Source organism: Loxodonta africana, chromosome 6 (assembly GCF_030014295.1).
Source record: "Loxodonta africana isolate mLoxAfr1 chromosome 6, mLoxAfr1.hap2, whole genome shotgun sequence".
NCBI lineage: Eukaryota > Metazoa > Chordata > Mammalia > Proboscidea > Elephantidae > Loxodonta > Loxodonta africana.
In genome coordinates this window covers 59,159,573-59,181,831 of record NC_087347.1, presented here as the reverse complement: position 1 = coordinate 59,181,831, position 22,259 = coordinate 59,159,573, and the positions used below count along the sequence as shown (strand labels likewise).

Sequence of the window (22,259 nt, the reverse complement as noted above, 5' to 3'; positions counted from 1 at the left end):
CAATGCCAGAGACCAAATGATAGAATTTTGTAAGACCAATGACTTCTTCATTGCAAATACCTTCCTTCATCAGCGTAAACGGCGGCTATACACATGGACCTCGCCAGATGGAACACACAGAAATCAAATTGACTACATCTGTGGAAAGAGACGATGGAAAAGCTCAATATCATCAGTCAGAACAAGGCCAGGGGCCAACTGTGGAACAGCCCATCAATTGCTCATATGCAAGTTCAAGCTGAAACTGAAGAAAATCAGAGTAAGTCCATGAGAGCCAAAATAAGACCTTGAGTATGTCCCACCTGAATTTAGAGACCATCTGAAGAATAGATTTGATGCATTGAACACTAGTAACCACAGACTAGATGAGTTGTGGAATGACATCAAGGACATCATCCATGAAGAAAGCAAGAGATCACTGGAAAGACAGGAAAGAAAGAAAAGACCAAAGTGGATGTCAGAGGAGACTCTGAAACTTGCTTTTGAGCATTGAGCAGCTAAAGCAAAAAGAAGAATTGATGAAGTAAAAGAATTGAACAGAAGATTTCAAAGGGCCTCTCGAGAAGACAGTAAGTATTATAATGACATGTGCAAAGAGCTGGAGATGGAAAACCAAAAGGGAAGAACACGCTCGGCATTTCTCAAGCTGAAAGAACTGAAGAAAAAATTCAAGCCTCGAGTTGCAATAGTGAAGGATTCCATGGGGAAAATATTAAACAACGCAGGAAGCATCAAAAGAAGATGGGAGGAAAACACAGAGTCATTATACCAAAAAGAATTAGTCAATATTCAACCATTTCAAGAGCTGGCATGTGATCAGGAAGTGATGGTACTGAAGGAAGAAGTCCAAGCTGCTCTGAAGGCACTGGAGAAAAACAAGGCTCCAGGAGTTGATGGAATATCAATTGAGATGTTTCAATGAACAGATGCAGTGCTGGAGGTGCTCGCTCGTCTATGCCAAGAAATATGGAAGACAGCTTCCTGGCCAACTGACTGGAAGAGATCCATATTTATGCCTATTCCCATGGAAGGTGATACAACTGAATATGGAAATTATAGAACAATATCATTAATACCACATGCAAGCAAAATTTTGCTGAAGATCATTCAAAAACGGCTGCAGCAGTATATCGACAGGGAACTGCCAGAAATTCAGGCTGGATTCAGAAGAGGACATGGAACCAGGGATATCATTGCTGATGTCAGATGGATCCTGGCTGAAAGCAGAGAATACCAGAAGGATGTTTACCTGTGTTTTATTGACTATGCAAAGGCATTCGACTGTGTGGATCATAACAGACTATGGATAACACTGTGAAGAATGGGAGTTTCAGAACACTTAGTTGTGCTCATGAGGAACCTGTACATAGATCAAGAGGGAGTAGTTTGAACAGAACAAGGAGATACTGCATGATTTAAAGTCAGGAAAGGTGTGCTTAAGGGTTGTATTCTTTCGCCATACCTATTTAATCTGTATGCTGAAAAAATAATCCGAGAAGCTGGACTATATGAAGAAGAATGGGGCATCAGGATTGGAGGAAGACTCACTAACAACCTGCATTATGCAGATGACACAACCTTGCTTGCTGAAAGTGAAGAGGACTTGAAGCACTTACTAATGAAGATCAAAGACCACAGCCTTCAGTATGGATTACAGCTCAACATAAAGAAAACAAAAATCCTCACAACTGGACAAATGAGCAACATCACGATAAACGGAGAAAAGATGGAAGTTGTCAAGGATTTCATTTTACTTGGGTCCACAATCAACAGCCATGGAGACAGCAGTCAAGAAATCAAAAGATGCATTGCATTGAGCAAATCTGCTGCAAAGGACCTCTTCAAAGTGTTAAAGAGCAAAGATGTCACCCTGAAGACTAAGGTGCACCCGACCCAAGCCATGGTATTTACAATCACATCATATGCATGTGAAAGCTGGACAATGAATAAGGAAGACCGAAGAAGTGTTGACGCCTTTGAATTGTGGTGTTGGCAAAGAATATTGAATATACCATGGACTGGCAAAAGAGTGAACAAATCTGTCTTGGAATAAGTGCGGCCAGAATGCTCCTTAGAGGCAAAGATGGCGAGGCTGCGTCTTACATACTTTGGACATGTTGTCAGGAGGGATCAGTCCCCGGAGAAGGACAGCATGCTTGGCAGAGTACAGGGTCAGCGGAAAAGAGGAAGACCCTCAACGAGGTGGATTGACACAGTGGCTGCAACAAGAGCTCAAGCATAACAACAATTGTAAGGATGACGCAGGATGGGACGGTATTTCGTTCTGTTGTGCATAGGGTCGCTATGAGTCAGAACCGACTCGACAGCACTTAATAACAACAACAACAACGGGTTTATAACAAATAAGCAGCTATTGAACAACCTTCAGTCTTTTGAAGGCCTTGTTTCATTTTCTGGCTTCCTTCCGTTTCTGCCATTGAGATATACAATTCTATTGTTACTTTTTTCTTCTATATATGTGACTTACTCTCCCACATTCTCTCATCTAGAAGGTTTTAGGACTTTTCATCATTAGTATTTGGAGGTGTGTGTGGGTGTGTGTGCACGTGTATGTAAGGGGTGTGTTCAGTGAGTTTTCATTTGTTAGGTACAATGCAGTGTTTCAATAAATGAAACTCATGTTCTTTAGTTGTGTAAAGCCTCTACTCTCTATTTTATTTCTTCTACTTTTCCGTACCTTTTATCATTTCAAGTTTGAGTTTCTCGATTGGTCACCTAATTTTCTTATTTTTTTCTACCTTATTTTCCATCTCTGTGGCTTTTTCTATTACCTTCAAGGTTTTCTTGACTATCTTCTTTTATTATGTGGTTATTGTGTTTCATGTACTGAGAGTTTTTTCTTCATACTGTAGTGTTCTTGCTGTCTTATTTCTTTGTGAAAACTAATTATGAGGGAATATTAATTATAATTGGTAACAGAGCAGTTGGGGATAAATGAGGAACATACCGACCTACATTTCATCTTCCCTCAAAATCAGATCCACAAGACTTGGAGAGCAGATACTCTATTTGGGAGATGATCCAAGGGAGCTGGAAGAGAGAGGGAGACAGTAAAACTGAAATGATTTAAAAAAAAAAAAACCCTAATAAAAGGTACTTTAGAGCTGGTTACTGTTGAAGGTATCTGAGGTTCTTTCCCTCTGGGACCGTTTGAGTAATCTGTATGCTCATCAGTATTTCTGGTTTTTCCTTTTGTCCAAATTCCAATATAGCTCAGCATAGCACTGTTACTGATGCTGTATATTTATTTAAAATTTTGATTTTTTTATCATGGATATTTATGTTAATTTTGAATTTTAAAAAATACTGCATAAAATATTATTTTAGTTAGATTTTTTTATGCCACCTTGGAATGTTTTTAAAATAGATTTTATTTTTTAGAACAGTTTTAGGTTTACAGAAAAATTGTCCTCAAAGGGCAGAGAGTTCTATATATTCCCTCTCACTTCTGCATGCTGATTCTCCTCTTACTAACATCTTGCACTGGTGTGCTACGTTGTTACAACTGATGAAACAATACTGATAAAAAAAAATACTGATACATGATTATTAACTAAGTCCATAGTTTACATTAGATTCACTCTTTGTATTGTATAACCCTATGGGTTTTGACAAATGTATAATGCCATAGTACCCATCATTACAGTATCAATAGGATAGTTTCACTGCCTTGAGTTGTCCTGTGTTCCACCTATTCATTTCACTTCCTCTGAAATCCTGGCAACCATAATCTTTTTACTTCCTCTATAGTTTTGTCTTTTCCAGAATTTCATATAAAGGTAGTCCCTGATTTATGAAGTATTTGAGTTAAGGTGAACTGTACTTAACAACTGTGATGGTTAAGACTGTGTGTTAACTTGGTTGGGCCATGATTCTCAGTGTTTATATATGATCATCCCCACGATAGGATCTGCTGTGAGCAGCCAATCAGTTGAAAGGGAGTTTACCCAGGCCTGTGGCCTGTACCCGAATATGAGTGGATGTTCTGACTTTTGCCTCTCTGGATCCTGCAGCTGCCTCCTGTTTGTCTGACCTCTGGTCCTTGGGATTTGAGCTAGCAGCTTATCTGCTGATCTAGGGATTCATCAATCTTCACAGCCTGTGAGCAAGAGCCCTGCTCTCCAACCTGCTGACCTTGGGTTTGCAAGCTCCTGCAGCTACATGAATCAGGAGAAGCCTTGCAGGCTTGCCTGCTGATCTTGGGATTCATTGATCTTCACAGCCTGTGAACAAGAGGCCCACTCTCCCACCTGCTGATCCTTGGGTTCGCCTGCCTCTACGACTGTGTCAATCAGGAGAAGCCTCTATCTTGATCCACGGTCTTGGGACATTCCAGCCTCTAAAATTGTGTGAGCAGCTTCCTTGATATGAATCTCTCTTTATATGTATTTATATGCTTTACTGGTTTTGCTTCTCTAGAGAAGCCAGCCTGAGACAATGGCCATCCTTTTTTTTTTGTACGTATTACTTTTAGTAATAACTACTACATGCAATGTTACAGCATGCAATTTGGTGATGCTACTATCTTTCTCAGATACTCACTTGCAGATGTTCAAGCGCTAATTACTAAATTCAATATTGCAGGTTCTGGAAGAATTGAGATTGTAACTTCAAAATATATGAAGAAAAAAAGAAAACCATATAGACAACTCTCACTAACATTCTGACTAGAAACAGCATCCCCATTCCCAGGGAAAATCCAGATGATCCAGAACCTTCCACAAGTGGAGTTATTACCACATCTGACAAAATGCTAACGTTTTTCAACTCTTCATTATCGCCGGAGTAAATTTTTGATTTGTGTGTTTTCTATATATGTATGTATTAAAATAACTATAAGTTTACATGCAATGTTTCCAACACCAAGGACAAAGGTTGGATTTACAAAGATACTGATAATAAAATGCAATAATAATGAAAATAAAACAAAAAACAAAAAACGAGGTATGTGATTTATGTCAGCACTGAATTACAATAGAGTCCTTGGAGCGGAATGCAGTCATGAGTCGTGGACTACCTATAGGTGGACTCATACAGTATGTAGCCTTTGTAGATTGACTCCTGTCACTTAAATAAAAACCAAACCCATTGCTGTTGTCAATTTCAACTCATAGTGACCCTATAGGACAGAGTAGAACTGCCACGTAGAGTTTCCAAGGAGAGGATGGTGGATTTGAACTGCCAACCTCCTGGTCAGCAGCTGAGCTCTTAACCACTGTGCCACCAGGACTCCATTCTTTCACTTGGCAGTATTCATAAAGTTTCTCCAAATCTTTTTGTGGGTTGATAATTCATTTTTTTTCACCAAGTAACACTTCATTGCATGGATATATCACAGTTTATCCATTCACAGATTGAAGGACATTTTAGTTACTTCCAACTTTTGGCAATTATGAATAAAGCTATTGTAGTCATCTTTGTGCAGGTTTTCATGTGGATATGTTCTTAATTCAGCTAGGAACATGATTAATAGATCATATGGTAAGCCTATGTTTAATTTGATAAGAAATGTTCAAAGTGTCTTCCAAAGTGGCTGTGCTATTGTGAATTTTCACCAGCAATGAAGGAAAGTCCCTATTGCTTCACATTGTTGTTGTCTTTATTAGGTGCTGTCAAGTGAATATGAACTCCTAGCAACCCTATGTACAACAGAAGGAAATATTTCCTGGTCCTGCACCATCCTCACAATCATTGCTATGTTAGAGCCCATTGTTGCAACCACTGTGTCAGTCCATCTTGTTGAGTCTCCTCCTCTTTTTTGCTGATATTCTACCTTACCAAACATGATGTCCTTGTCCAGGAATTGGTCCTTCATGATAACATGTCCAAAGTCCATGAGAGGAAGTCTAGCCATCCTTGCTTCCAAGGAGCACTCTGGCTGTACTTCTTCCAAGACAGATTTGTTTGTTCTTTTGGCAGTCCATGGTATATTCAGTATATTCTTCACCAACACCATAATTTAAAGGCATCAGTTCTCCTTAGGTCTTTCTTATTCATCGTCCAGCTTTTGCATGCAAATGACATGATTGAAAATATCGTGGCTTGGATCAGGTGCACCTTTGTCCTCAACGTGACAGCTTTGCTTTTTAACACTTGAAGGAAGTCTTTTGCAGATTTGCCCAATGCAATGCAACATTTGATTTCTTGGCTGCTGCTTGTGTGGGCATTGATTGTGAATCCAAGTAAAATGAAATCCTTGACAATATCAATCTTTTCTCCATTTATCATGTTGCTTATTGGTCCTGTTGTGTGGATTTTTGTTTTTATGTTGAGGTGTAATCCATACAGAAGGCTGTAATCTTTGATCTTCATCAGTAAATACTTCAAGTCCTCTTCACTTTCAGCAAGCAAGGTTGTGTCATCTCCATATTGCAGGTTAATGAGTATTTCACTAATTCTGATGCTGCATTCTTCTTCATATAGTCCAGTTTCTTTATTTACTCAGTATATTGAATAAACCCAACGACAACAAAACCATTGCTGTCAAGTCAATTTAGGACACAGTAGAACTGCCCTATAAGGTTTCTGAGGAGTGACTGGTGGATTCAAACTGCTAACCTTTTGATTAGCAGCCAAATTCTTAACCACTATACCACCAGGGCCCAAGAGGCTGAATAAGTATAATGAAAGGATACAACCCTGACCCACAACTTCCCCAATTTTAAACCATGTGGTATCACATACGTTGAACATGTTTATCAGGAAGGATCAGTTCCTGGAGAAGGACATCATGCTTGGTAGAAACAAAAGCCAGTGAAAAAGAGGAAGACCCTCAAGATGGATTGACACAGTGGCTGCAACAATGGGCTCAAGCATAACAATGATTGTGAGGATGGCACAGGACCAGGCAGTGTTTCGCTCTGTTGTACATAGGGTCGCTATGAGTCAGAACCCACTTGATGGCACCTAACAACAACAGTATCCTCTTGTTCTGTTCGAAAGACTGCCTCTTGATCTACGTACAGGTTCCACATGAGTATAATTGTTGGAAATTCCCATTCTTTGCAGTGTTATTCATGATTTGTTATGATCCACAGAGTTGAATGCCTTTACATAGTGAACAAAACTCAGGTAAACATCTTTCTGGTATTTCAGCCAAGTTCCACCTGACATCAGCAGTGATATCCCTTGTTCCACATCCTCTTCTTCTGAATCCAGCTTGAATTTCTGCAGTTTCCTGCTGATATGCTGCTGCAACAGCTTTTGAATTATCTTCAGCAAAGTTTTTCTTGTATGTGATATAAATGATATTATTAAATAATTTATGCATTCTGTTGGATCACCTTTTTTGGAATGGGCACAAATCTGGATCCATTCCAGTCAGTTACCCAGGCTGCTGTCTTACAAATCTCTTGGCATAGACGAGTGAGCACTTTCAGTGCTGCATACATTTATTGAAGCATCTCAGTTGGTATTCTATCAGTTCCTGGAGCCATGTTTTTCACCAGCCTCTTCAGTGCAACTTGGATTTCTTCAGTACCATCAATTCTTGGTCATATGCTACCTCCTGAAATGGTTGAATATATACAAATTCTTTTTGGTCCAGTTACTCCATGTACACTTTCCATCTTTTGATCCTTCCTATATTATTCAATATTTTGCCCATAGAATCCTTCCAAATTGCAACTCGAGGCTTGAATTTTTTCATCAGTTCTTTCAGCTTCAGAAATGTCAAGGATATTTTTCCCTTTGGGTTTTCTAACACCAGGTCTTTGCATATTTTATTACAATGACTTTACTTTTTCTTGAGCCGCTCTTTGAAATCTTTTGTTCAGTTCTTTTACTTTATCACTTCTTCCATTCGCTTTAGCTACTCTACGTTCAATAGCAAGCTTCAGAGTCTCTTCTGACATCCGTTTTGGTATTTTCTTTCTTTGTTGCCTATTTAATGACCCTTTGCTTCTTCATTTATGATGTCCATTTATCCTACAGCTCATCTGGTCTTTGGCCATTAGTGTTCAGTATGTCAAATCTATTCTTGAGATGGTCTCCAAATTCAGGTGGGATATTCTCAAGGTTGTATTTTAGTTCTTGTGAATTTGTTTTAATTTTCTTCAGCTTCAACTTGAACTTGCATATGAACAATTGACTATATGTTCCACAGACAGCCCCTGGTCCTGCTCGACTAATGATATTGAGCTTTTCATCGTCTCTTTCCCCAGATGTAGTTTATTTGATTCCTTGTGTATTCCATCCAGTGAGGTTCACGTGTACAGTCACCATTTATGTTGTTGAAAAAAGATATCTGCAATGAATAAGTCATTTGTCTTGCAAAATTCTATCGTGTGATCTCTGGTATCATTTCTATTACCAAGGCCATATTTTCCAACTACTGATTCTTTTTGTTCTCAACTTTTGCATTCCAATTACCAGTAATTATCAATGGATCTTGATTGCATGTTTGATCAATTTTAGACTGCAGAAATTGGTAAAAATCTTTGATTTCCTCATCTGTGGCATTATTGGTTGGTGCATAAATTTGAATAATAGTCATATTAACTGGTCTTCCTTGTAGGCATGTAGATATTATCCTATTACTGACAGCATTGTTCTTCAGGATAGATCTTGAAATGTTCTTTTTGATGATGAATGTGAAGACATTCCTCTTCAACTTGTCATTCCTGGCATAGTAGACCATATGATTGCCAGATTCAAAATGGCCACTGCCATTCCATTTCAGCTCACTAATGCCTAGGATGTCTATCTTTATGTATTCCATTTCATTTTTGATGACTTCCAGTTTCTCAGGTTCATACATTCCACATTCCAATTACTGATGGATGTTTGCAGCTGTTGCTTCTCATTTTGAGTCATGCTACTTCAGCAAATGAAGGTCCCGAAAGTTTGACTCCATCCACGTCATTAAGGTTGACTCTACTTTGAGGAGGCAACTCTTTCCTAGTTGTTCTTTGAGTGCCTTCCAACGTGAGGGGCTCATCTTCTGGCACTATACCAGCCGATGTTCCACTGCTAATCATAAGGTTTTCACTGGCCGGTTTTTTCAGAAGTAGACCATCAGGTTGTTCTTCCTAGTCTTAGTCTGGAAGCTCTGCTGAAACCTGTCCACAATGGGTGACCCTGTGTAGTCTAATACCAGTGGCATAGCTTCCAGCATCATAGCAACACACAAGCTACCAGAGTATGATAAACTGACAGACCATGGTGGTTTATTCCACATTCTCACCAGCATTTGTTGTCAATATTTTTGGATTTTAGTCATGCCAATAGGTGATATCTTGTTATTTTTGTTCACGATTAGCTGCTGACATATGTGGAACATCTTTTCTTATGCTGATATGCCATCTATATATCCTCTTTGGTGAGTTGTCTGTTTAGATTTTTTGCCCATTTTGTAAGTGTGTTGTTTGTTTTCTTATTGAGTTTTAAGAATTCTTTGCATATTTTGAATATGAGTCCTGTATCAGATATGAGTTTTGCAAATATTTTCTCCTAGCCCGTGGCGTGTTTTTCATTCTCTTAGCAGTGTCGTTCACAGAGAAGTTTTTAATTTTGATGAGGTCTAACATATACTTTTTATGGATCAGATTTTTGGTTGTCCCCTTAAATTTTGTACCCAAGTAAGTGCCTCACCTGCCTCACCATAGTGACAGTCTTTCTTAGTCAGCCCACACATGTCAGATACTCTTTATACCAACTGCATACCGAACCTCCTGGCTAATCAGGAAGGCTTATCCCTCTAAACACAGTGTGTGGGTCAAGGCTGGCCATGAGACATCTGGGTCAATGAGAGTGAGGTCACAACTTTAGTTTAACTTCTTCAGTTAAGAGAAGTCTAAATTTTCTAAAAGGCTCTTCCTGGGAAGGATGTGGGCCTGAAGTTTCTGGAAGGTATCTTGAAACACTATTAAATTAGAGAATAAAGGCAAAATATGTTTGGCCAGTAGAATTAAGAGGAAAAGATAGACTAGGTTTTTATGACTTATTATGAGGCCCTGAATCCTTCCATACCCAAAGCCAAATACCTCTGATCTTTTCAGTTTTGTGATAAACTCAACCTTGATTTGTTTCTGTTTAGATTGGAATTTCTTTCATATATAAACAAACTGATGAAAAATTCATATTCATTGTCCTACTGTTCTATTTTACTCATAGTATCATACAATTAAAATGCATTTCTCTGTCTCTCTCCCTCATCCTCTCTTTTTGTAAGATAAAATAACCGCAAATCACTACTATCTGAATCCCTCCTTTAAAATTTGTCTGAGTACTTATAGTCAGGACATCAATTCTTCAGAGATTGGACCTGAGGGACTGACAAGGGTAGGGTTTCCTGTTCTACACAGCAGGATGAAGGAAAAGCCAGTAATGTGTGTCCAAAAATTAAAGTTCTTAAAATGGAACTGAAAGTAAAAAGTTGGAAAAACTTAAGCACAAAGCTATGAGAGCAGGAGCAGCTGATGAAAGAATCAAGAAGTCCCTTGAATAGTTGGCTAGTTTGTCATTCTCTTCCTTCTTCTGGCAGGGAGATGGTCCAGGTAAACCTCAAATAGTCAGGATTGGGAACATTTATACACTATATAGTTATATGATTTATATTTAAGAGTCCCTGGGTGGAGCAAAAAGTTAATACGCTTGGCTACTAACTGAAATTTTGGTGGACTGAATCCACCCAGAGACATTTCAGGAGAAAGGCCTGGCAGCCTACTTCTGAAAAATCAGCCATTGAAAACCCTATGGAACACAGTTCTACTCTGACACACGCAGAGTTGGCATGAGTTGGAATTGACTTGAAGGCAATTTTTTTTTAATATGAAATGATTCGTAGAAATACATATCATGGAGTAAATACAGAATGTATGGTTTGCAAGGCAGGATGTGTAAATTGTGTTTGACAAATAAGAAAGCATAATTATAGAATATACACTTTTAAATTAAAGGGGGAGGTATGGACAAATTTTAATATAAGTTGATCGGAGGTGGTGGAATAAATTTTTGGGTGTGTTAGGACTCTATCTTTGAGATAACTGAACAGCACTAAATAAATTATTTTAAAATATAACTACATGAGGCAACAGTGAGTTTTTATTATTCAAGATAATATATTTTACTGTAATGTAAAAAATAAAATCATTACAGCAGTTTTCAGAATAACATGTTAATTTTGAATATAGAGAGTAAACAAAGTAAATACATATATGCTGTAAAATGTAATCTTCTATAACATTCAGTTACATGCATTTAATTATGCAAAATAAAGCAAGGCAATACCACCAGAAGGCTTCTTACTTAAAAACATAGTACAAATAATGTTTACATGTGTTAAACATTGCAAACCATCCCAGTCTGTAGCTGTCTTGAATAGGTAATGAATCAATGAATGGTTGTGGTTGGAGAAAATTGTCAACTCACTGATGTGCTGATTATATGTTCTTGGTGGCAACTTGCCAATTACTCTAAGGAAATTTTTTTTCTCTTATTTGAAGATGTTGCTTTCAATGAGTAAATGACAACAGAGAGTAGTTCATAATGGCTTTTGATTTTCAAGTGTCAGATTTCACAAGAAGATCCAAGTTAGGGCAGTTATTTATGTACTGTACTAAATATTTGAAATCATGGTATAACATCTTTCTTAAGCGGACAAATGGATACTGTCTTGTAATGATATACTTTTTATGCCATAGAAGGAAAATTATTATTTTATGTTAGGACTTTTCATATTGTAGCTGGGCCCTGACTTCAGATTAGTGATCTCGAGGGTATCAGATTTTTAAATAAGCAATCGGCATGAAATAATCTCAGAGGTTAAAGACATATCCAGTAAACAGTAAATAAATTCTTTTAACTAAATTGAAGTATTCATGAAAGAGAGTGGTGTGGGTAAGTCCAGAAATTCACATCAAAATTAAATTGCAAAGATGGTGAGAATGAGTACCAGTCAGTGACTCTTTGAAGTATTTTGAGTGGTGGAGAGAGATACTGAATTAATTCTTCAGAATCAATACTGATGTGAAGATGCATTAGAGGGTAAAAAGCCTGGGAGTTGAATGAACTTAATTATAAAGGAAACAGTAGGGTTTGAGACTGATTAGATATGCTTTGGTAAAATAAGAAATCAAAATTGAGCTCAAACTTTCAAGTCTGGGAAACAGGCAGAATTACAATACTCTTGGTACACAGAAGTTACGAAGGTCGGCCAAATGGATGAGGTGGTTAGTTGTTTCTAGATGACAAGGTCATATTTGATTGTAAAATTTGAAGTGACTGTCATAGAAACTGAAATGCCTACAAGAATACTGAGGTGCCAGACTGCACATGGTTCAGCAGAGAAAGAAAGGCGTAGATAACTCCAGAGAAATGTTAGTTGTGACTCTGAGTCAATAGTATATGGATTTTCTAGTAGAATCTTCCATGCTGGTAACTTTTTCTTCTATAGAGATGACATACCTTTTTGTAAATTTTTTTTTAGCATGAATCACTGGTTGTATTGTGTGCAAAGCCTAATGATAAATAAATAGGTTAAAGGGGTTTAAATATTCTTGCCATGTTGGGTAAGGGGAAATTATGTCAAACAATAAAGTTAGAAAATACATAAATAGAATTGCTTTTGATAGTCATTAAAAACTTCCCTTTTACACAGACTTCCAATTTTTCTCTTATTGTGGCCTGTACTTAAGGTGCAAATACTCAAATCATCTTGATTTACATAATAAGCCATAGTTAAACAAAAGTAAAAAAAAAAAATCAGGCAGGCACGGGAAACAGTTTTGACTGTTCAGATACCAGTTGGTGCAAAACTAATGGGGTCCTAGATAATACAAAAGGAAAAACGTGTATCTAGAGAGGCAAGCACATGATAGAATTGTATTATTACAGAGGGAAGCACATGATAGAATTGTATTATTACCAGCTCATTCCAATGTACAACTGGGTGACTTTTGTTAGAAGCAGATGCTTGTCACATTTTAGATTTGAAAGTAAAAAAATCCTTTTGATTGAATAGCTGCATGTCTCAATCCGAAGAGATTATTATACATATGATACAAACAACTAAGTGAAAACATATTCTCAAATAGATAATTACCAAATGCAAAAAGGGACTGATGTGATGTGGCCAGTAGTATGATAGTTTGTAGTTAAAAGGCAAATAGAAAGGGAAAGGGAGTCGAAGATAACTGAAGAGTATTTGGTTAATAAATCCTAAAAACTAAACCCATTGCCATCGAGTCAATTCTGACTCATTGTGATCCTGTAGTACAGAGTAGAACTGCCCCATAGGATTTCCAAGACTGCGAATCTTTATGGACATGGACTGCTATGTCTTTCTCCTGCAGAGCAACTGGAGTTCTAAACCACAGAGCTTTAGGTTAGCAGCCAACCGTTTTAACCACTGCACCACCAGAGCGCCTCCTGTTAATGAATTACAGCCCTAGAATAAGCTATTTTACTAGATTAGGAAAGGTAACTCTGACATGAATGTGTTAATAGCAGGTATGATTTGCACAGAAAATTACTTCCTGAAAATATTCATTAAAAGGGTCATAAAAAAAAAGCCAAAACCAAACCCACTGCGGTCAAGTCGATTCCGACTCATAGCGACCCTATGGGACAGAGTAGAACTGCCCCATTGAGTTTCCAGGGAGCGCCTGGAGGATTCAAACTGCCCACCTCTTGGTTAGCAGCGGTAGCACTTAACCACTACGCCACCAGGGTTCCCAAAGGGTTATGGGAAAGGAAAAAAAAAAAATCATAGTGTTAAGCTTCATGGAAAGTATTTAGTAGAGCTAATCTTCTGATTATGTAACAAATTTATATCTTTTCACCAAAAATTTCTTCATGTGGCATCTTCACTTGCTGCTTTCTCTTTCTTTTGGTTTTAATGAATTCTTTTGATATTCTTCGGATGAAACCTACAAGAGGAAGAGCAACAAATACATGCATGATAAAGTAACACAACAGCACGTTTTATCTACATATTTCTAAAATTTTCTTTTAACATCTGAAACCAAAAGATGTGATTGGCTACAATGTTTTTAATTTGTCGATGCCCTTGTGTAGAACAACTATGTCTAAGGAAGTAGCTTTGTATATATTAAAAAAATGTATATATATATTTGTATATATAGGTGTTAGCAAAAAGCAGATAAGCATAGTGTTGACTTTTATTATTAGTTTATCTTCAGTTAGAACTTGATACTCATTTTATTAAAAAAAGAAAATATGGCTGTATGTGGTTGGTGGTGCCATAGACTATTTTTATTTATATTTTCATACTCTTTGTATTCTACTATAAACATGCATCACTTTTATATTTGGAAGAAAATTAGTAAATTTTAAATTTTTTGTGCATTTTTGGCAAACAAAAATATTTTGGTATAAACTTTTAAAATGCTTTGTATTTAAATTTTAAAAGAGTAAAATAATTTTTATAAAATAGTTTCTTTTTCTATGAAAACATATGAGGAACTGCAGTCAATATATCCAGCACTGTTATCAAAATGTACTAGAAAAGGTGACATTAGCTAAATCATAATACTTTGTTTCTTATAATAAAAGAATGAATGTCCTGATATTTTAGTAGATTAGATGCATTTATAATTTGAATTAACTCATTAGATCTATTTATAATTTCAATAAATTAATTCTAAAACTAGCGAGTTAATGAAAAGAATATCTTCTATACCTTTTTTACATGTCCTAAGACATGCTTTCTTAGAAGTAAAATTGTTTTCATTCCCTCCACATCCACTGTACTTAAATGGGTGGCATTTCCCAGTGTTTGAATTGAAGTAGAATCTGCTCTCATTGGCTTGACACAATCCTCTGTCTGCTGGAGTCAGACACCATGACGGGCCGTGAAATTCTAAGAACATCAAGAGAACATGGTAAGCCATATATGATGTGATTCTGTGGCTTTCATATTGTATACTGTTGATAACTTAGTTCTTTGGCATGTCTATGTAAAATAGTAATCTGAATAAGAGTAGTACTTAATAAAATTCATGTATTTCAATTCTAAGAAACTGCTTAACCTATCTCCCAATGTTCTCTATGCTGAGTTCTTTTTCCAATGAATAAAAAATAGATAAGTATACTTAAGGAAAGTGTTATGATTACTTTTAATATAAATTAATTGTAAGCAGTAAAAACAACCACCATGCAACAATTCAGCTTCTTATCATTTGGAACCAATTTTTTTTTTTTTTAAACTATCAAGGTTTACGTATCATTTGTTCATGAAGAGTTTAACTTTGGGGGAAAATGTTCTGATGAGCAAAGTCCTTATTCACAAGTCCTGAAGCTGAGGAAGAGTTTCTTCTTTTGACTAAAAAAGCTCTGAATGATGTATTACGATCACAATGTAAACTGCAGAAATTCATGCGTAGCAAGTTCTAACTTGAAGGATAAATTAGCAACATTTTTTTATTTGTGAAATGAAGCATCAGTTCTAGGTGAGTTAGATGTTTTTGAAAAGGGAGCAATAGGGCTAAGGTCATTAAAATAAAAACAACCTACTCTGCCAATGGAACAAAACACTTCCAAAGACAAAAAAAAGCAACAAGGGTAGTAAACGTTCATTCCCTAAAGGCAAGGCAGAGAAATTGTTTCAGTCTCATGGTAGTTTTTAGTTCCTTTGGGAATTCCTGTCAGCGAGGTAAAGCTTGTATCTTCAGTAGCACAGCTAAATGGCTTGATATTAATAAGCTGATACTGCAGGTAAGCAGTGAAACGGTGAGGAATCAATGTCAGAAAACTTTAGTGACTTTGCCAAATGGTAAGATGTGGCACGGCAAATGCAGACGAAGAGGAAGCTAGATTTCCAACACTGGAAGAATATAGAACTTTGAGGAATCCAGTAGCCAAAGAAGGCAAATAGGTTGTGCAGAAAGCAAGAGGTGGTCTGGTAGTAAGTGAACCACAGATGAATAGGCTGTAAAATAAAGAAAAAAACAAGTTTAGAAAAAAAAAATTCTTAAATTGTATACTTTTTTTTAACCATTTCCTGCCTTCAAAATATTTAAATTAACTTCAGAATGTCAATATGATAGTTCACGTACTGTAGAAAAAAAATTTGGAAAATACAGGTAGCAAATACTATGGCAAGGATATAGAGGAAATTTTAGAAAGGTAGTATTTTTGAATTCTTGGATTACATGAACTGTAATCTTATAAAGAATAAGCTTTACTTAGGAGTTCGAATAGGTTTATAAACACTGTGATGTTAAAAGGAACTAAGAGGTTTTGTAAAACAACTATTGTTTAGAATTCTGTAGTCTATTTTACCTCATTTTGTGTGAGGATTATAGTGTAGAATTAAGGAACTCTGCTGGCGCAGTGGTTAAGGCACTCTACTGTTAACTGAAAGGTTGGCAGTGCAAAACCACCAGGGGCTCCATGGAAGAAAGATGTGGTAGTCTGCTTCCATAGAGATTTACAGCCTTGGAAACCCTATGGGGTCACTATGAGTTGGAATCGACTGGACGGCAGTGGAATAGTGTGCAATTATGTGTCATTATACATCAAAATTAGAATGCATATGATGAAAAATGTTGTTCAGCTTTCTAGAAAATGTTAAAACTCCCTGTTATTAAAAGTGGTTTATAAGAGAAGAATTTTCTAATAGTTCAAAGAAGTGTGTTGTAATCAAGCCCTACTACTGTGCAGAATTTTCCAATGTGCACTCTGTGGCTTCTCATCAATCCACAGCCTAGAGTATGAGATGGTTACCAACGGCCCCCGTCTCTATCTCCATCAGCTTCCAAAGTCATAGGTATATGTTCAGAACCAAAAGGAGTAAAGCAAAAACAGTCAGCCTGATACAAGAAGCAGAGAAAATACAGGAAATTGCTATTTTTTTCCCCAATAAGCACCTACAAATGCCTCATAAAATATATGTGAGTATGGTGAAATCATATGACTTACACATCAATTTCACTTTTTATATACAAAACATATTAGCCCACTGCAAGTAACAGGTAATATATATGAATTAGCTTATAAATGGCACACTTTTTTACACGTTCATTATTATGTCTTAGCAACGCCCTACCTCAAGTCCCTTGTTTCAGGAAGTGAGTTTGCTGATTATAGGGAGCAAGCCTATCCTTCTTTTCTCTAAAACACAACCTATAGTAAGTGTGGCCCCTTAACCAAAATTCAGGATATTTCAAGTGAAGGCACACTAGCCTGGTACATCTGGAGTTACAGTCTGTATGTTAGAGGTACAATGGGAGGAACCTGTGTTATCAGAAACCAGGCGCCTATAACACCAGGTGAAAGCTAGAATCATAACGGGCCTCTCCAGTGGGAGCAGAAAGCATGGATGATACAACACAGGTTTGGCAGGAGAGATGTACCCTAGCTTCAGTCTTCCTTCTGCCATCGAACTTTCTACCAGTGTCTGCTGGTGACTAAACCTACTCAGAAGCCATAATGCTTGACAGGGCTAGGGGAGAGCAGAGGGTAGATGCGAGAGCAAGCGGACAGTTAACCAGGACAGATGCAATCAGAGCAATCACACTACTAGTGTTATCCAGGGTATCAGGTTGACTCTGTGACCTCTGAACCACAGGGGATCTGGCATGCTATCTCTGGCAGACTGGGAACTGGTGTACAGACTTGAACTGCCCATTACCAAATACTTGGTCCTACTCAGAGAGTGCCTGTCCGTAGCTGACCCTATGTCAGTTGTTTATCTATCTCACTTTGTTTGCTCTGATTTTAATTACTGCCTAAATAGATCATCTAACATAACTCAGCCTGGACCTGGATCTCTACTGAGGGTCTTAACACTAGAAAGAAAAATATTTTGATAAAATTTTTTTTTTTTTTTTTAATGATAGCAGGTTAAAATTTGAAATTCATCAATAAGGATGTTATATCATGCATTTAAGTTTTGGAAGTTTTAAAAAATGTAATTATCATCAGTTGGAGAGTCTTTATAAGGCCGTTATACTTCAGAACATGAATTGTACTTGATAGGTTAACTAATCATTTCTCCTAAAGCCATCTTAGCATTGAGCACCAAGACTTTCATCTAATAGCACAGATCACAGTAGAATTAAAGTAATGATAGTTTCTCAAGGATCTTTTAGGTCAAAGGCATTTTTGAATCCTTAATTTTTATTTAGTTCAATCTCCAAAAGTGAAGAAATTGAATTTTTTTTGTACCCTGTGAGGTCTGCTTGACTGTTTTCAAATAACAAATTGATTCTAGATAAACAAAGGCACTTACCTATTTGAAATCCAGACTTTTGACACCTACAATGAAAGAAAATATAAAGGCTAGTTGCACAGTGTTATTCCTTTTGTCTAGATTATAATTATTCATAGAAATTTGAGATAGAACAAAAAGATACTAACCTGACTTTTGTTCATTTTCCAAAGGGAATTTAATAATCAAATGCATCCTGTCTTGATCTGGTCATTAATACAAGTTGGATAGCTTCCATCTAGAGGGTTTATGATAGGTTTCAGAATTCAGGATCCACTTCTTTTCTGTCAGGAACTGCTGTGACCTAGTATTGCTGCTAAACTGTAAGGTGGAGCTCCAAAGTCACCTCTACATAAAGTTATTTATGTCAATTTATTTTGAAACTTATGGACTAAACTTTGAATCTTATACTCACTTTGATTTTTTACTATGGTGTCATCCTTATAGTTCACGTCTTACATGCTTATTTAGACTTTCATTTTACAAACCAAATTAGGTTTTCTGAACCACCTCGTAACTTGATGAGTGAATTATTTTTCTTGCCTTGTTAGACTTTTTTTTTTTAGGGAATTAAATATCAAAGAATTCTTTTTTCCCATACTTATTTTTGTAAAGAAAAATATACATATTAAAATTCAAAATACATAATCATTGTCAAACTTTGAAATAATATGAAAGTATAAAAAATATAAAACAAAAGTTCTCCATAATTTGACCCCTACCCTTGTAAGCATTATATATGGTTTAGTATATATCTTTCCCAAAATTGTTTGCATACGCAAACATATATTAGTACCATTGCTTGCATATTACTATATTTGATAATATCTTTTATGATTTGTTTCCGTATTTGTTGATATAGGTGTATAACTTATTCATTTTAATGTGTGTACAGTATTTTAGTGCATGAACTGACTAGTATATTTAGTCAACCCCTTGTTTGTGTATATTTAGCTTATTTCAATTTTTTTTTCCAATTCTAGATAGAGGCTCATTAATGTCATTGTACACAAAAACAAAAACCCAGTGTACCCAAGTTCAGATAGTTCTAAAATTAGAATTTTATAAAAGGTATATTCAATATAAATTGGTAGATGTTGATTGATTTTCTACTAAAAGATTATGTAAACGAATACTCCTACAATGGTGTCTAAAATTAGCTGTGCCCAGAATGCTCCTTAGAAGGGAAGATGGTGAGAGTTTGGCCTGCTTACATAAAATTGAAACCCACATGCCTTTGTCCATAAATCCAATGCTTTCAGCTATCTAAAAAGTAACTGGAAGACACAGAAAATAAAAAACGAACAAAGGTATTTAATAATTTTATCAGAAGTAAAGCAAAAGTTGTTCCAACTTCTCTTTATATCTAATTCTCAATTTCCTTTTTCTCTGAAGCTTAGGTTCAGATGGTGTTAACTACTTCTAACTAAGTTACATGCATGGAGTTGGAATTTATCAAGTTTAAATGAAAGATATATAATCAAAATGGTTTGCCAAACAAGGAGGCCAAAAGCAAGTCTTGGGAACAATAGCGCTGAGCCAAACAGTATTCAAAGAGACAGGGCATTTGAAGGCAAGAATTAATTGTGTTTGGCATCCTCAATCTGTACTGATTCTAGAAATGACAGGCCAAAGCCCCAGGCTTTTATGCAGTCCATGATCATATTTGCATAGTCAGTCAGATCCATTTAATAACGTTTGAACCTGACAGAAAACAAGAAACTCCATACAGATGTGTTCCTAGAAAAAGTGAAGTTGAGATTCTCAGAGCCAACACATTTTGTTTCAATGCTTCTCAAACATTGAACCGAAACTGAATCCAATGCCGTTGAGTCGATTCCGACTCATAGCGACTCTATAGGACAGAGTAGAACTGCCCCACAGAGTTTCCAAGGAGCGCCTGATGGATTTGAACTGCCGACCCTTTGGTTAGCAGCCGTAGCACTTAACCACCACATCACCAGGGTTTCCAATACAGTCCTTCAAAAATTTTGCAGTATTTAAACAGAATAAGAGTAGAAAAAGTTGAAGAATTTCACACAACATAGAGTAGCACAGGCTTTTCTAACCTATTCTTAACCTCATTCTTAACATTTCCTATAGCACTCAATACCAGATTCATATTACAACAGGAATTTCTTTTTTTAGCAAAATACTTGTGTATTAGCAAAGCAGTATTGTTTATTAGTTTGTAGTATGGTTTGTATTAATTTGTAAATTTATCTTGGTTTATAATTGTATAATGGTCACAAACATAAGGAAACTTATACCTGTTATTTTTCTTATTCATATAAAAAAAGATGCCATTTTAAATCACTTGATTTACTATTTGGAAGTCTGTAAGTTTTTTCCCGTTGAAGTATCTGTTGTTTATGCCTGAGAAACTCTGCTCTGGAGAACTCTTATGCCTGGGACAAAAATTTAGCTTTGTTAAGGCCAGAGATGGTCCAGGAAGAAAGGGATTAGCAAAAGTAAGCAGTGGTCACCTAGGGTGACTGCATTTGGATAGCAGAACTCTTGGCAGAGATGAAGTGCGACATTTTTCTTTCTCCCCAGGGTTCCTGCCAGGAAGTAGGCAGCCTGATGGATTCTTTCCATAAGTTGTTATCTGTTTTTAGAAAGCCAGCTTGCCAGAGTGTCAGCGCTTGTGTCAGCACAGGAGGCACCAAGGCTACGATGCAGGTGTATCTGGATTATGAAGTAAGCTGCTATGCTTCTTGGTCTAAGAACCCATTATAAGAGGCAGTATACTTCTCTGAGGCTATGGAAGTAGGTTGTGGATGAAGTAAGGTTCTTCAGACTTGTCGACACTGCTAGTGATTAAACTGATATATGTAACTGTGAATATATCTCTTTTAATTAATAGCAGAAGATTTTTTTTCCAGAAAATTTTTATGGTTGTAATATTCCTCTATATGTAATTACCTCTTCAACAAAAGGCCAAATAGGAGAAAACATTTTCTTGAAACTCTGTACATTGGGTGCACCAGTGATGGTGTTAGGCTGTTGATCAGGTCATTTGTGAGGATAATACCTCTTCCAGAAAGCCAATGATAACCAAAAACTAAGAAAGATTATTTTCTTATTTTTTCATATATATGTGTAGTCTGGAAACCCTGGTAGCATAGTGGTTAAGAGCTACGGCTGCCAACCAAAAGGTCAGCAGTTCAAATCCACCAGGCACTCCTAGGAAACCACTTGGGGTAGTTCTACTCTGTCCTATAGGGTCACTATGAGTCAAAATTGACTAGACGGCAATGGGTTTGGTTTTAATGGGATGTGGAGTCTGGCACTAGGCCATACATTGAATGCAGTTAGGAGAGAGAGAGGTTCAAGTAGCCAAATGTTCTTCAGGATGATATCCATTAATTTGCTTTTGACATGGAATTTGGCAGGAGGAATCTGGGGTGTGTTGGCTACGTAGATATTCCTTTTCTCAGTCAGAAGGCAAGCACTAGATTGGATTGGAAGTAGGTTTTTAAAGTCTACCCAAAGATTTTTTTCTTCCAAAATATCATAGAGGTGATGTAGTCCCAAGGCAGCTGTCAGGAGTTGATATACAGAAGCAAAGGCAGCTATGAGAACCAGGAAGATACCTCATTTTTGACATGAATGGTTCAGGTCCACTCAAAAGGCCCAGAGCCCGTATAAACACTTGAGAACATTAGTTTTTCTTTGCTAGTTAGGCATTTACCTGAAACATGCCTTGAAATAAATATATTCACCGTATGTAAGTAACTATTTGAGCTTTATTAATGGTATGGCTATTAAATGCATCACATATACCATATAAATACCAGAGAAATACCAAAACAAAAATATTAATATATGCACAGAATTCTACCCAATCCTAAAATGAACATTGATGAATAAATGCAGAAGGTGTTCAGAAAGACTTGGTAAGTATGACCAGCATTCCTCGGACCATCATTTCTTTCGTTTGTAACTGTGGATCACAAAATTAATACATAAAAATTGTGAGTCATCTGTCATGTGCTTAACACTGGGCTAATTTAGGGGGAGGGCGTAGTCTATAAAATATCTTCCTTCAAAGAATTAGTAATCT

General features: G+C 36.7%; 1 protein-coding gene across 11 annotated transcripts in view; it reads right to left on the bottom strand.

The window, feature by feature from the left end:
* Positions 1-13,691: 13,691 nt before the first annotated feature.
* The window catches only part of TFPI (tissue factor pathway inhibitor), a 66,772-nt gene continuing 58,204 nt past the window's right edge, over positions 13,692-22,259 (bottom strand). For 3 of the 11 annotated variants that reach the window (XM_064286909.1, XM_064286910.1, XM_003405960.4), the window contains 2 exons: positions 14,663-14,842; positions 13,692-13,889 (listed from right to left, as the gene is read on the bottom strand). In XM_064286909.1, coding sequence (XP_064142979.1) covers positions 13,789-13,889; positions 14,663-14,842 — 281 coding nt within the window. In that variant the 3' untranslated portion in view covers positions 13,692-13,788. Of the gene's footprint in view, positions 13,890-14,662; positions 14,843-15,495; positions 15,911-18,214; positions 18,432-21,922; positions 22,140-22,259 lie in introns of those variants that run through there. The other 8 variants (XR_010322271.1, XR_776150.3, XR_776151.3 and 5 more) reach the window with 8 other exon arrangements.